This window comes from Xenopus laevis, chromosome 4L (assembly GCF_017654675.1).
Source record: "Xenopus laevis strain J_2021 chromosome 4L, Xenopus_laevis_v10.1, whole genome shotgun sequence".
NCBI lineage: Eukaryota > Metazoa > Chordata > Amphibia > Anura > Pipidae > Xenopus > Xenopus laevis.
In genome coordinates this window covers 100,357,867-100,374,351 of record NC_054377.1, presented here as the reverse complement: position 1 = coordinate 100,374,351, position 16,485 = coordinate 100,357,867, and the positions used below count along the sequence as shown (strand labels likewise).

Genomic DNA, 16,485 nt, shown 5'->3' with positions numbered 1-16,485 from the left:
CATCAAAAATAATTTTTTAAAAATTCCTTCGTTTACATCGAAAAAAACACCAAGACAAATTAAACTTTAAAATCGCAAAGTCTTTATTAAGAAACCCTAAAACTCTGCTTGCGGAAAGCGATCAGGCGATCCATCATGTGGCGCTCGATTTCTCCTCCCTGCCTACCTTATAGGAGATAGCCAGGGAGGAGAAATCTAAAGTCGCATGATGGATCGCCTGATCGCTTTCTGAAGAGGAACGCAAGCGGAGTTTCGGTAAGTTATTTCTTAATAAAGACTTTGCTATTTTAAAGTTTAATTTGTCTGGGGTTTTTCTTATATGTATATTAACGAATTGAAGGTAAGTGACCTTTTGATTTGGGGTGAATATGGATTTGCTTCCACATTTTTTTTTCCAGATTATCTTCATACTACTGTTATGCCCCTGACAACAATTTTCAGCAATCTTTCTCACAGCTGTAGTTCAACAACACCTGGCATGTATTGGCTTTTATGTCCTTATTTTTTTCCCTACTAAAAAAAAAGGGTGAATGGAAATGGTTTGGACAGATGAATACCTTTATTTGCTTTTCTTTTTTTTTGTATGCTTCCTCCCATTCATTAACAATCCGACCCCAGAGCAACCATGAATCTTCTTCCTGATGATGGCTGAGATTGCTGGAGGCAGAAGAGCTTGAAACCAAAGAGGAACCGCTGTTTCTTCTTGATCCATTAACAGAGCGTAAGGATTTACTGTCTATCTCCAGGAGCCTGGAAATGAAATCAAGCAGCAGGTTAACATTAGACTGAGGATGTAACGTTCCTCATTCTAACAGCACTCTGGATGACTTCCAAGAGTCTGTATTATTTCCCTTAGAGTAATGCCTTGACCTGCATACAGAATAAGAACTGCATATGTTAACATTAAATACAATGAAAAGGTTTCATTGTTCTGGTCAAGTTTCTCGCTCACACCATTTAGAGAATAAATATTTTCATCAAAAACAGCAATGTTTCCAGTTGTTGAGTAATAGCCCCAAACATGTATATGCTCTGAGAGCTGCCTGTTCATTCACATTCAGAGTACTGGGGCTAAAATACACGTCACTGTTAAAGTAAACAATATGATGATAATCCCAGAAAATAAATAACTCTAAATGAACAAGAAGCTTTTCCCAAAAATATTGTCGTTTACCACTGTATATGCACGGACGAGTCAATAACAAATAATGTGAAAACAAAGTGCTTTGATTCAAAGCAGAAAAACAGACAGCGGAACAGAGGAAGTGATCCCTCGGGAAGGCAAAGTGCAGTAAAGAGAGAGAAAGTCATGTTTACCTTGTGTCTATTATACACTGTCCTTGAACATTGCTATTTACACAAGCCGTTTATCCCAACAACTACAAATGCCTGAACTGGAAATGTTAACATTCTATGAACTCTAAGTTTAGGCTCTAATCCCTCTTACCACATTCTCAAAACTATCCAAACTGCTAAGGGCAGGGGCACACGGACAGATTCGGGGAGATTTAGTCGCCTGGTGACTAATCGCCTCTTCTGCGGGGCAACAATCTCCCTGAACTGCCTTCCCCCTGCTAAAATGAAAAAGTTGTGAGGCAACTTTGGAAATTAAAGCGACGTGATTTCAAGTAATGTTTTTACATAGTTAATTCGGGTTGAAAAAAGACATAGTCCATCAAGTTAAATCCCTCCAAATGAAAACTCAGTACCCACACACACCCCTCCATACCTTCACATAAATTCTATATACCCATACCTATACTAACTATAGAGTTTAGTATCATAATAGCCTTTGATATTATGTCTGTCCAAAAAATCATCCAAGCCATTCTTAAAGGCATTAACTGAATCAGCCATCACAACATCAACCGGCAGTGCATTCCACAACCTCACTGTCCTGACTGTGAAGAACCCCCTACGTTGCTTCAAATGAAAGTTCTTTTCTTCTAGTCTAAAGGGGTGGCCTCTGGTACGGTGATCCACTTTATGGGTAAAAAGGTCCCCTGCTATTTGACTATAATGTCCACTAATGTACTTGTAAAGTGTAATCATGTCCCCTCGCAAGCACCTTTTTCCAGAGTAGACAACCCCAACCTGGAAAGTCTACCCTCATAATTTAAGTCTTCCGTCCCTCTAACCAATTTAGTTGCACGTCTCTGCATTCTCTCCAGCTCATTTATATCCCTCTTAAGGACTGGAGTCCAAAACTGCACTGCATACTCCAGATAAGCCTTACCAGGGACCTATAAAAAGGCATAATTATGTTTTCATCCCTTGAGTTAATGCCCTTTTTTATGCAAGACAGAACTTTATTTGCTTAGTAGCCACATTATGACACTGCCAGAATTCGGCAACTTGTTAACTACAAAAACCCATAGATCCTTCTCATTTAAGGAAACTCCCAACACACTGCCATTTAGTGTATAACTTGCCAGTAACGTAACTTGTTGGGGTCTGCGAGATTTTTCTCTGCGCCTGCAGCCAACTCCAGCCGGCTGCAGCACGCACTATCTTCCGGGGGGGGCCCTGCAGGGGTGCGGGCCCTGGCCCATTTGCACCCCCTGCTCCCCCGGTAGTTACACCCCTGTAACTTGCATTTATATTCCTTAATTTAACCAGACATGCCCCCCATAGTGTAACATTAATGCTGCAATGCTTAACTCTTGTTTTTTTTTTACTTGAAATATAAAAATGGCCACCAAATATGTTAGAACCAAGACCACTTCTACTACAAGTTGGTAATTAACAACAATTGATTTATGAAAATATGGTTTTATGAGCTATAATTCCAGAACTATTTGAAAAACAATATCACTCCTAAATCATACATAGTGTCTTGAAAGCTCTTTATTGTCTTAATGACACCATGTAATTATCACACAAAACTAACTTATCATTATTAATTTATAAAACAGGAGATGTATGCATTTAATGAATTTTAAAAAAAAAAGTTGTCAAGTCAGAGGAATGTACTAACAAACAATTCACTGTAGAAATAGGTTTACAAATTGAAACTTTATTGATACAGAAAAAGCAAACCTTACCTTAATAGGTTAATTGTTGACATTTTCAGCAGTGTCTTCCTTTGGGATACAGAATTACAAGTAACATACCAGCTACACTTTGCCCATGTTCTGCTTTCAAAGTGTGCAATCATTTACCTTTGGCAAACATAGCTAGAAAAGGATTGGGCCATTCTTGATTAATGGGGGTGGGGGAAATGATTTTAAACATGAAAAATAGAATTTATAGGACAAAATAACCCCTACTGTAGTTTATAAGGCTAATAATTGTAAATATCATGGTGACTTCTAAAAGCCTTTTAAGGCTATCGAAGTAAAGGTATTTTTCTTTATCATTTACATTGGTTTTTCATTTATTATTCTTAGTTGAAAGAGGGTCCTGGGGACAATGCAGTGGCTGGCGGGGTTTGGGAGATCATTAGGTTAGCAGCACCCCAGGAACATTTATTAATAGGGAAGAAGTCCTTATAATTGCTGGGAAATTGGCATCTCTGTGGGATGTAACCTCTTGCTGTGCCAGCACCAACCAGCAGCCACAGAATGCAGGGAGGAGTCTTTCATTGCACGGGTTGGGAGATGTTTTGTTTGGCTCTCTGTTCAACTGCTGTTGTGGACTTGCTTAAAGGGGTGGTCCAAATATAAGTAAACATTTACTAAAAGGCCCTGTTCCTAGCTATTTTGCAAACTGGTTTGATTTTTTATTTATTTACCTTATTTTTTTTTTTTATTTGCCTTTTGCTTTTTTCCAGCTTTAAAATGGTGGCCAGTGACCCCCAACAGCCAAAAATTGCTCTGCAAGGCTACAGTTGTATTGCTGTTGTTCGTTTTTACTACATGTCTTTTGATGCAGGTTCTCTCCTATTCATATTATCATCTTGCTAGGTTAAAGGGATACTGTCATGGGAAAAAAAAATGTTTTCAAAATGAATCAGTTAATAGTGCTGCTCCAGCAGAATTCTGCACTGAAATCCATTTCTCAAAAGAGCAAACAGTTTTGTTTTTTTCAAAATCTGACATGGGGCTAGACATATTGTCAATTTCCCAACTGCCCCAAGTCATGTGACTTAGGCTCTGATAAACTTCAATCACTCTTTACTGCAAGTTGGAGTCACCCCCCTCCCTTTCCCCCCAGTAGCCAAAAAAAAGAAAAATGGGAAGGTAACCAGATAGCAGCTCCCTAACACAAATAACAGCTGCCTGGTAGATCTAAGAACAACACTCAATAGTAAAAACCCATGTCCCACTGAGACACATTCAGTTACATTGAGAAGGAAAAACAGCAGCCTGCCAGAAAGCATTTCTCTCCTAAAGTGCAGGCACAAGTCACATGAACAGGGGCAGCTGGGAAGTTGACAAAATGTCTAGCCCTATGTCAGATTTCAAAATTGAATATAAAAAAATCTGTTTGCACTTTTGAGAAATGGATTTCAGTGCAGAAGTCTGCTGTAGCATTATTAACTGATGTGTTTTGAAAAAAAAAACATGTTTTCTGATGACAGGATCCCTTTAAATAAGACCCTAGCTAACAGATTGTTGAAATACCACACTGGACAGAGATTGAACAAAAAGCAAAATAACCGAAAAACCATAAAAAATTAAGATCAAATGGTCTTAGAATATCATAGTCTACATCATAATAAAAGCTAACTACACAATTAATACTTACACTTCACACTTCAGGAATAAATGCTGCCAAGTGTCTGCTAAAGACAAGCCACATTTATACTTTTGGGACAAGACCTTAGTCATTGTAAGAGTGACCTTTCTAAAATTCCACATAAAGCTGACATACGGCTGATTAATTGGCTTGTTTTCCACCAAACTTCTAAACTGATTGGGCCAATAATACTTAGTCAAACACAAGAGTCCTCTGCACTCAACCCATTATCAATATATTTAAGACAGCGACATTTTGTGCATACTGCTACTAAAAAATGCCTTACCCTTTAAACAAAACAGGGACTGTTTGTCCATATATTGCAATATATTTAAGCTGGCCAAGTACGTCAAAGTCATCCCATATCTGGCCAGTCCTACGCTTAATTTTCATCTGATTAATTAAGAATTCTATTGCTTCATTATACATTTTACAAAGGGACTAGGTTTTACCTGCAACTTACTAGCTGCTTTCAAAGTAAACCTCCATACTTGGCTGCCCTTTTATTAGACACCAGTGGGATCACCTGACTATAGCTGGGAAGGGTGGGAGCTACAACATGGAGCTGGTCACTGCTCCTGTATAAACTATAACAAACAAGGGAAAGTTGTGCTCACCACTATTTTTTAAAACCATTTGGCGGGGTGCAATGAGGCTGTGACCACAAAATACATATAGTCAAAAATATAGTAAGTTGCAGGTAAAACCTAGTCCCTTTGTAAAATGTATAATGAAGCAATAGAATTTTTAATGAATCAGAATTAAGCGTAGGACTGGCCAGATATGGGATGACTTTGACGTAGTTAGCCAGCTTAAATATATTGCAATATATGGACAATCAATCCCTGTTTTGTTTAAAGGGTAAGGCATTTTTTAGTAGCAGTATGAACAAAATGTCTCTGTCTTAAATATATTGATAATGGGTTGAGTGCAGAGGACTCTTGTATTTGTCTATATGTATTTTGTGGTCACAGCCTCATTGCACCCCCGCCTAATGGTTTTAAAAAATAGTGGTGAGCACAACTTTCCTTTGTTTCCAATAATACTTAGTGCATTTACACAATCATCAGGCAAATGACTAATGGGCTTCCATTGGCTAATTTGCTTAACAGTTTTTCCTATGATTTGCCAAATCGGTGGTCGGCCTGAACAAGTAAATGTACCCAGAATCATCTATAATTAAGGAGAGTGAATACAATATCAACAACAACAAAATATTTAACGATCACAAAAATGGAAATTGAACATGAGATTTGTCTCATGTAAAGAAGAAACTTTCTAATCAATTAAACCATCTGTGTATGAGATAATCAAGTTAATCTTCAGCATTCCCTCTTTGATTTTTGTAAAACTTAATCACATCTCCGACACACCAAAATTTGGATGGTCACTCGAAAATCAGGCTCTGAAAATGCCTATAAAACCAGGAGAAGGCCATAAAAAATCTCCACTATTAGTAATGTCAGCAAAACATGAAAGTAATGGGTAAGGTTAAGATCTTTTAAGGAAAACTATACCCCCAAAATGAATACTTAAGCAACAGTTTATATCAAATTGAATGACATATTAAAGAATCTTACCAAACTGGAATATATATTTACATAAATATTGCCCTTTTACATCTCTTGCCTTGAACCACCATTTCGTGACTCTATCTGTGCTGCCTCAGAGATCACCTGACCAGAAATACTACAACACTAACTGTAACAGGAAGAAGTGAGGAAGCAAAAAGCAGAACTCTGTCTGTTAATTGGCTCATGTGACCTTACATGCGGTTTGTATGTGTGCACAGTGAATCTTACGATCTCAGGGGGCGGCCCTTATTTTTTAAAATGGCAATTTTCGATTTATGATTACCCAATGGCACATACTACTAAAAAAGTATATTATTATGATAATGGTTCATTTACATGAAGCAGGGTTTTACACATGAGCTGTTTTACTCAGTATCTTTTAATAGAAACCTACATTGTTTGGGGGGTATAGTTTTCCTTTAAGTTGCCTCACAAGGAAACTTCGGGTGACTTCAGAATAGGCGATTTTTCATTATAGCTGGCGGAAGACAGTGGGAAGCCGTGCGGGGAGATTAGTCGCCCCAAAGAAGAGGCGATTAGTCGGCAGCCGACTAAATCTTCCCGAATCGTCAGGTGTGCCCTTACCCTTAGGGTGGTGGCACAAGGAGAGATTTAGTCACCTGCTATAAATCTTCCCTACTGCGGGCGACTAATCTCCCCCAAAATGCCTTCCAGCTAGCAAGAATACGAATCGCCATCCCGCCGGTGATCTGCATTCTTCCTGGCAGGAAGGCTAATGTGAAACAGCCAAGAAGATAAAGCTACAAAGGGGATCTGAATGCAATGATCCTTAATATACATAAAAAGCCACCATGAGCTACTTGATGAAAAGCAACTGAAGTTTTTAAAATATCCCTCAGTCACTTGACTTAAGCTGGCCTTAGCTGTTGAGATTTTTAAAAGATCAGATCCTGATCGTGAGACCACGATCTTCTCGGAATGATTGTACGATTGTACGAATTGACCATCAACTAAAAAGACCAATTTGCCAGGAAAACAAAGGGGAGCTGCCTGCTTGGCCCTGCAAACATAGATAGATTGCACTGGGACCGACAAAGATTTTTTGACCTGGCCGATCAATTTCCCGACAGATGTCGGCCGAAAAATCATAAGATGTACGATCGTTCGAATCCCACTAATTCACGATAATTTCGAAGGATTGGTCGGGCTTCCCTAAAATCGGTTGTTCGGCAAGAAGAATCGTCGCGTCTATGGGGAGCTTTAGACACCATTAAAAAATCTGTGGGTGGATCTTGCAAGATAGACTAAAAAGATCTCGGAATAGAAGCAATCTGCAAGAAAGAGTGGGCAAAATTCCTACAACCAAAACTGAAAAACTGTTTGCTATATACAAAAGGTGTTTATGAACACACATGTGCTTAAGAGGGAGTTTCTGTTTTAAAGTTCATGAAACAAAATGTAACTGTGCATTATTAACATTTGCATTATTACTGTTTCATGCAATAGCCGTGTACTACTTTTACTTACAAAATTAACTGAATATGTAATTTGGCAGATTTGGCATTTTTTCTTTCTACTGCATATTTTAAACAGCATTAGAGAGATGATTTTATAGCGGAGGTGCAGTTTGACACCATAAAAGTCCAGAGACTTTCTAGATAATTCCACTGGGATGTAGCACAATTTTTCTTCTTTTTTTAATGTCTGTGCCATCTCATAGCAATGTGTAATGAAAAGCTTGTTCTTGGGCACTGGGGGATGATGTGGCATCGTGTCAGGACATGCATTCATTAAGACAACACAAGAAAGCAGAAAAGGAGAAGCTGGAATTTTAACAAGCAGCGTGCAAATCTGACGGAGGCTCTGACAGCAGGCACACTGAGCTGGATAATCACATTCGTGATGCCTGAATTCATTTCAATATAATCTTCTAGACTGTAAGCCTTCTACAAGGAAAGGAAACAAGTGACACTAATGTCAGTCTAATAATTTTGCCAATTACTTGTGCTTAGCAGTATTTCAGTGTTTTAAATTTAAATTAAAAGTGATACCTCTTGAGGTTAGAAGGCAACCCTACAGAAATCACAGCTTAAACTGCCGAACCAAATTTCCCCAGCATTGCAATTTCAAGAGCTCCCCTATGTTTTTGTGGAACAGAGCATTTACATTTGAACCCAACAGCCAAATTAGCCATATCTGGGCAAAATGTTCTTCTAGAGGCAGCAGAAAGGAGCAATATACACATTGGATTGAAGAGATCTCAATTATGATTTTTGGCAAAAAGTTAACATACTGGTATGTGATGTATTACAAGCAACTTACTGACCACCAAATGTTACTGAATTACTACTCACAACATCCCACCAAGAACCTCCCAGCTGGCAGAAATTTCTAGTCATCATTTGGAGGGGAACTAATTTAAAATGTATGTCAGTATGCAATTCTTAAAAATATTTTAGCAAAAGGCATATGACCTTTAGTTTACTTTCCAATGTATTAAATAGCATTAGCATTGTCTCAGTCCCATTACTGATTTCAGTCCAGCCAATCATTTAGCCAGAGATGTACAAGATAGTGTTTGATTCTGCAGTCGTGTGCTACTCCATGACAAAGAAACGGGCAAGCAATCCGATAGAGAACCCCAAAAAGTGCATGATGCACATGCTTGAAATATACTTATTCTAACATTATAAGCAACAATATGTTAGCAGGGAGGCCTTTTGTCACTGCAGCTTTGGTAATACATTTAATGCAGATTTACTCATAACCATACACAAATGAATACAACTTGTTATAGATAGAAAAATGTAGCTCAAACTAATTAACATGTTTTGGCCAAAAGTCAAACTTCTCCCCCTAAAAAGGTTGTTCTGTTCTAAAAATAGAATGTTTTTAGAATTTGATTTGTAGGACCGTGTACAGCAGAACTTCGTATTTTCGCTTCCCATGGGGCCGAACAAAAGAAATGTAAAAGTCAAGAAAACATAAAATCCAGGAAAAACATGGAGCACTTGACCGTGGGACCAGAATAATCAATTTGAGAAATGTAAAATCGGGGTTCTACTGTATGTATAACTTTATTTATAAAGTGGTGCATGGATACCGAAATTAAGTGCCATATAGTAACACTTTAGAAAGGAGGTTCATCAGGCAGGCACAAACAGGAGGGCAAAAGTGCATAAAGCTTGCGATTATTTATGCCTCAAGTGGAGACACATATTCGGGAGATTTGTCACCCGTGGTCGTGCTTTTATATAGTGTGCAACAAATCTCCCCGTTGGCCTCTGTCCTTAGAGCCAGAACTGGACTAGACCAGATAAAATTTCAGTGCTCCAATAGGTATAGACCAAATTTGGCATATCAAATGCTTGTGAAGATACTTATGGATTGAACTAGGTAGATTTCTGATCAGTGCATACATAAAGTAATAAGTTAAGGCATGGTCTACACTTCTGTATATGGATAAGAACAATTCCAAAGCCCAATAAACAGGATCAATAAAAGGAGACATATAGGATAAATGAAAAAAACCCAATTGGTTCCAATACTACAGTGCAGTGAGTGCCGCCTACTCCTCTGCACAGCCTGGGAATTCAGGGAGCAGGAAGTGGAAATAAAGGGAGCGATTATTAGGATTTTTGCAGAAATATTCCATAAATCAGCCTGAAACTTCTACTTTCAGCACAATTCTTCTATATCTAAATGTGTACACCGCACTGGTACATTCTTATTATTTACACAAAATGTCTCCTTTAAATTTGATCCACACATGTCCCCACAATCCAAAAGTAAGCTATTAAGCATCCAGCTCAATTAGTTTTCTCTATATGACATAACCATTAGTATAATATAAACTACACAATACATTTCCATTAAACCCATGGAAAAAAAAAATCGGAGGATGATTACTTACCTGTTTTGTTCTTCTAATTTTGCCAGCAGCTCAACTTCATCTGGACTCAGCTCGACTGGGGAAGATGGTGAAAGCGCTGGAGTGGACAGAGTAGTCGAGGAGGATGTAGTGTGTAATGAGGCCGATGGGCTCGCCACCTGACTTGCCATTTGACTGACAGTATATGACACTGTACTCTTCACCCATGAGAGAGTAGAACTCAACTTTTCTGCAACCTTGTCTGTCGCCACCTAATATAGGGACAGCAGGAAAGCAAATTTGATTTAGATCTTGGAAGAGTAGATATTTATTTTAAAATAACAACTGCAACAGTCTAAATAATGTTAGTCAGAAATGCTATTGAAATCCTGGCATAAGCCGTGTATGTGCAGGGATTGACAAGGGCCACCTAAAGAACTCAGGACGGGCAGACAGGAGCAAAGTTAAAGGCAAAAAAAAAAAAAAGTTAGTAACAAGCACCAAATTAATTATCATAACCCCAGCCATTCCACATGGTTTTACTGACTTCCCTGCATAATCCACTCTTCGCCATATGCTTTCTAATATACAGCATACACCACTTTTCAACATGAGGCATATGCTTAACATACTTTTTGCCTAAAAAAACAAAAAAACAAAACAAGAGACAGCTGATAATGAAAACAGTCAAGAAACACCCTATATTGTTGGCATGCTGGTAAAAGGGGTAAAACTGGCCATACATGTAAAGATCCACTTGTTTGCCAATATGCCCACCTTGAGCAGTACAAGCAGGCTATCTGGGCAAGGACTGCATCAATGAGCCAACACACTCCTCCCTCCGATGGGACATCTAAACCTGCCCGACGCATATCTGCCCAGATATCATCAGGGAGGTCCATTGGAGGGCCCAATACACAGTCCAATAAGCTTTTGTCAGCTTTTATCACGTGTATGGCGACCTCTAGACAAGACTGCATGGAAAGCCAATACTTATTCAACCTGTACACTGAACACATAATACAAGAAGCAAGGCTGGAGGAAGATGATACTACATTACTCTAGTAAACTTAAAAACAGAGTAAATATGTGGGACTTTAAATTTTACATCCACTTAGTCTATAATTTAAGACAAATAACAAGACTAGGAAAGCACCCAATTCTACAGAAAATACAACTACTGTATGCACAGAAGAGTCGAATAAGAAGGAGGACTGGGACAACCAGAAACAAGGTGTATAGATTGAACACCAAGGGGCAGATTTACAAAGCTCGAGTGAAGGATTCGAATTAAAAAAACTTCGAATTTCGAAGTGTTTTTTGGGCTACTTCGACCATCGAATGGGCTACTTCGACCTTCGACTACTACTTCGAATCGAACGATTCGAACTAAAAATCGTTCGACTATTCGACCATTCGATAGTCGAAGTACTGTCTCTTTAAGAAAAACTTCGACCCCCTACTTCGGCAGCTAAAAGCTACCGAAGTCAATGTTAGCCTATGGGGAAGGTCCCCATAGGCTTGCCTGTGATTTTTTGATCGAAGGATATTCCTTCGATCGTTGTATTAAAATCCTTCGAATCGTTCGATTCGAAGGATTTAATCGTTCGATCGAACGAATAATCCTTCGATCGCAGGATTTGCGCTAAATCGTTCGACTTCGATATTCGAAGTCGAACGATTTTAGTTCCTGGTCGAATATCGAGGGTTAATTAACCCTCGATATTCGACCCTTCTTACATCTGCCCCCAAGAATTGGGAATAAGCAATTGAAAAGCCCTTTTTTGCCATTGAGCTTACCAGTACCAACCTGTAACCATGTCAATAAAGCACACTAAAAAAACCAACAACCGTTTATTTGAAAGCGCATAGCAATATGTAAACTGTACAGCCATTCACATTACCTGTACCTGCTAAACAGAAACAACGGAGCATGGCACTCCCCCTGGCTGACAGAAAACCACATTTCATCAACCATAACCTAAACTGGAATTTCACTTTTAAAAACAACTATTAGTATACTATAGTTTGACTAATTCTAAGCAGTTGTTCATTTTGTTTCAGACATGCAACTGTAAATGCAGTTTTACAAATTACAAACAAAATAAAATAAAATGAAAATAGAGTACCTCAGTTTCCTCATACTAAAAGTTAATATCAAGGTTAACACTAATTTCAATATGACATGCCTTTAATTACTATTTTAACATTTTATTATAGTTGTACAATTTTCATTATCTGAGCCAAAATCCAAGAGGTCATTCTAGTGAAGTAGATGGGGGAGTTGGGGTCATAAACTAAGTGCATACTGCTTATGTATGAGTTAAATGGTACTCTAGCACTGACACACTAAATGGACATGTGGGAAAATTTACTAAAAGGCGAAGTGACTAACACTGGCGAAAATTCAACTTTGACGTCATTTTGGAACTTAGCCGTTTTACTAACGGGCGCTGGCGTAAATTTGCTAGCGAAGGAGATAGACTCTAGTGCTAGTTCGCACGCCATCGCCAGGCGAAAATTTGCTCTGCCGAATGGACATAACTGCACAAATTCAGTAAGATGCGGATTTTACTGAACCTTACCTCTTGCACCAGACTTGCCTTCGCCACCTCAGACCAGGCGAAGTAGATAGGAGTTCCTCAAAAAAAATGTTGAAAATTTTTCAAAATCCCAAAAAATGCTGGCGACTTTTACTTTTTACAGGGTGATAGGCTGAAAAAGATCGTAATTTTTTTTTTTTTGTGTTCCCTCCTTCCCCCCTATATTTCCTAACATATGGCGCCTAACTTACACAGTGGGCACATGTGTAGGGCAATAAAACACTATAATACACAAAAGCCATGAATATCTTGTAAATTATATCCTTATAAACGGTGAGTAGTGATGTCATCAGTTATAAACGGTGAGTAGTGATGTAATTTCTGTCACATGACTCACTAAAATTTGTGTATTATAATTAATAAGTACCCCCAGTTGTAAAATATGAGGATATTATAAGTTACCTCAGAGTTACATGACCTGTATAAAAACACTCGGCCTTCGGCCTCGTGTTTTTATATGGTCATGAAACTCCTCGGTAACTTATAATATCCTTATATTTTACAAGAGGGGGTACTTTATTCACTATATAATTCACAAAAGCCATGAATATCCTGTAAATTATATCCTTATAAACGGTGAGTTCTGATGTCATCAGTTATAAACGGTGAGTTCTGATGTCATCAGTTATAAACGGTGAGTTCTGATGTCATTTCTGTCACATGACTCACTGAAACGTGTGTATTATAATAAATAAAGTACTCCCAGTTGCAAAATATGGGGATATTAGAAGTTACCTCGGAGTTTCAGACCTGTATAAAAACACTCGGCCTTCGGCCTTGTGTTTTTATATGGTCATGAAACTCCTCGGTAACTTATAATATCCTTATATTTTACAAGAGGTGGTACTTTATTCACTATATTAACATAATAACAATATTAATTTTCCCTGGCCTTGTGTAGTGTAACGTGGTTACTACAACATATACGTCAATTGTACTTTAACTTCATGCCATATGCTAATTAGGCATCGCTAGCGTAGCTCCGAACTGCTTATCGTATTATCGCTAGAGCACATTCGCAAGCGTTCGGGAACCCTGGACGCAACTTCGGATTTTCGCAAATTAGCGTTGTCCTGGCGAATCTACAACTGGCGATGTGTTGCGATGTCAGCGAAACCGTCGCTGGTGCAATTTCGGAGGTAAGTAAATTTGCCCCATAGTCTGTTCTAGAGACTGAAGCTGTGTTTCCCAAACAGTGAGATCCCAGTCTGAAGCCAAATGATAGGATGATTTTAAAGTTTAGGGAAATGGCTATATTGCCTTATTAAATACTCACTGAAGAGCAACTTCAGATAGGTTTATGGTAGAAGGTGGGGGTTAACCCTTATTTGGAGTCCTAGATATTCTTCAAACTATGGAGGAATAGCTGACATAGCAACATTTAATATGCCTGTAAGCTTATGAGTTTAAGGGGTCCTTAAGCAAATGCTGGACCAAAAGGGTCATGAACTGAAAAGTCTGGAAGTAAGCAAAAATTTTATGAATCTAACTTTGCTAGCCCAACATGTCACTCCACTTGTTGGCCTGCATTGTATCTTTCACCCCTCGTTTTTAATCTTACTGGACTCCTTTATGAGCATCAAGTAGTACTGATCAAAACGGTCAATGTTTCATACTCCTTAAGTTACTCTCCATGAATACACACAGCATGGTGATACTCCTGCATAAATCGTTGGAGCAGCGCACTCCTGGACCCTTCCAAAAAAATCAATAGATTTCAGTTAAAAAAAATAATGTTCTTTATTTTGACATCCAATTAATTACAGATAGCGTCTGAGGTCTGACATGTTTCGTGTTCACACCATTCCTCAGAGACCTTACTTCCTGTCATCATGCTCATTATTTAAACCCACCTTACCAATTAATATACTATTCAAATTTATTTTAAAAATAGTTGTCAATTAATTATTTAAAAAAAAAATACTCCTGGGCTTTTCCCAATTGCTTTGGCATTAAGGAGCAGTTTGGAAGAGATACACCCATAAAATCTTCTGAGCAGCGGCTGTCGCCAGATATATGCAGAACTGCTTTGCCTCATGCACAGCAATAAAATATTACTTGACACTGTATAAATAAAGGCTAAAAATAAAATGCCATCTCAAGAAAGAGGGGAGGGAAACTGCAACTCCAAGTACAAAAAAAGTGACAAAGAATAATTGCACTTTACATTTTATAGGTAAATTGAATTCAGAAAAGCATCTATTTATTTTGGAAAATTACAACATTACAAACCAAAGTTAGCAATGTTAACAAGTTTGCCATAAAAGGTTTCCTAATGTTTTCCTAATAAATAGGATATTGGTGAAGTATGATACATTCATTACAACGTCCACATAGCTTATGGCTTCCTAGTAATGTCATGTAGGTGCCAAATGTGACTAACACAATTAACTGGTCTGACAGGTCCTAGTGTGTAAATCATACAGGTAAAAGTAAGAACACTTCTATATATACCAAGGTCAAGCCCTACTCATACAGACATGATCCCTACACAAAGACTTACATAAACAGTAAAGGGACACGTGGTATGCACAAAACATGGCTTTCAGCGTGGGTACAGTCAAACTCTTAGCCTTAGCAGACGGTGCCAGACAAAATATGGCACAGATATTGCAGCATCCACAAACCTAGTGGATGTAAATGCTAATTTAAGGCTTGTAATTTATGAAGTAGACCACATGTGAGATAAAAAACAACTACCGGCAGCTGCTTAATGGAGAACATTCCATATTAAGGTCTTTTGTAGAAAAGATATGGGACCTGTTTTCCAGAATGCTTGGGGGTTTCCGAACAAGTCTTTCCATATGGTATTTCCATAATTTGGATTTCCTTATCTGAAGTATAGTAAAAAATCATGTAAACATTAAGGGGGTTATTTATCAAAAGGTCGAATTTTAGAGTTTTTTAGACCTCGAATGAACTCACAACTTGAACGGTTTCTAATTTAAGAAAATCAGCAAGTTTGTGGTTAACAACCGGAAAATTCAAATTAATAATAATAAATCTTTAAAAATTGGAGTATTTTTTAAACCCGAAACATAGATTTTTGACTGCAAAATAACCTCAAAAACTCACATTTTTCCTAGAAAACAAAACACGAACCTTAATAAATCTGCCCCTAAAACCAATAGGATTGTTTTCCCTCGAATTATATAAAAATATATCTTAGATGGGATCAAGTACAAAGTACTGTTTTATTATTACAAATAAAAAGGAAATTATTTTTTCAAAATTGAATCCTGTAATATGGAGCTTTTTGGATAAAATCTTTCGGGACAACAGATTCTATACCTGTAGTATAAATCTACTCTAAAGATGATAATATAATGAATAGTGTGTTTACTTAAAAAAGAAATAAATAAATAACCATGGACCCTTTGCCTATTCTTCTCTAAACGTTTTATATATCAAAAAAAAATTTTTAGTTTAGTTAGTCAAGTTGCAAAATTGAAAGTGCTTTTCTTTTTGCAGCATCTCAGTTCTTCAGAGCTACTGTGTCAGTAGGAGAAGAATGCAGTTGATCAAATTACCAGCCTTCTGTATCTTTATCTGTAAACCTGAGACGGGCTGCAGCAGAGGGGGAATAAACGCTCCTATTTATTGGGGTGGTAGTAAGGGGAAAAAAAATAAACAACAACGAACAGGAAAATAATGTGTTTTTAAGTAAAAGATTGGGCAGGGTGCATTACAAAATCTATTTCAAATCCTACTTGTTTTGAAGATATTCTGCCCTTGAAAAGGAAAAAAAAAGTTTGCGCCAGTGAAGTAACAAAAAGAAACCAGATATTTGATAATT

The 16,485-nt window shown here is 37.8% G+C and overlaps 1 protein-coding gene across 6 annotated transcripts in view; it reads right to left on the bottom strand.

Annotated features, from left to right (window-relative positions):
* evi5.L (ecotropic viral integration site 5 L homeolog) overlaps positions 1-16,485 on the bottom strand; it is a 106,201-nt gene that overhangs the window by 58,187 nt on the left and 31,529 nt on the right. For 5 of the 6 annotated variants that reach the window (XM_018258572.2, XM_041590537.1, XM_018258571.2 and 2 more), the window contains exons 3-4: positions 10,129-10,358; positions 558-750 (exon numbers count right to left, since the gene is read on the bottom strand). In XM_018258572.2, the coding sequence (XP_018114061.1) occupies positions 558-750; positions 10,129-10,277 (342 nt within the window). In that variant the 5' untranslated portion in view covers positions 10,278-10,358. Of the gene's footprint in view, positions 1-557; positions 751-3,044; positions 3,447-10,128; positions 10,359-16,485 lie in introns of those variants that run through there. The other variant, XM_041590536.1, reaches the window with a different exon arrangement.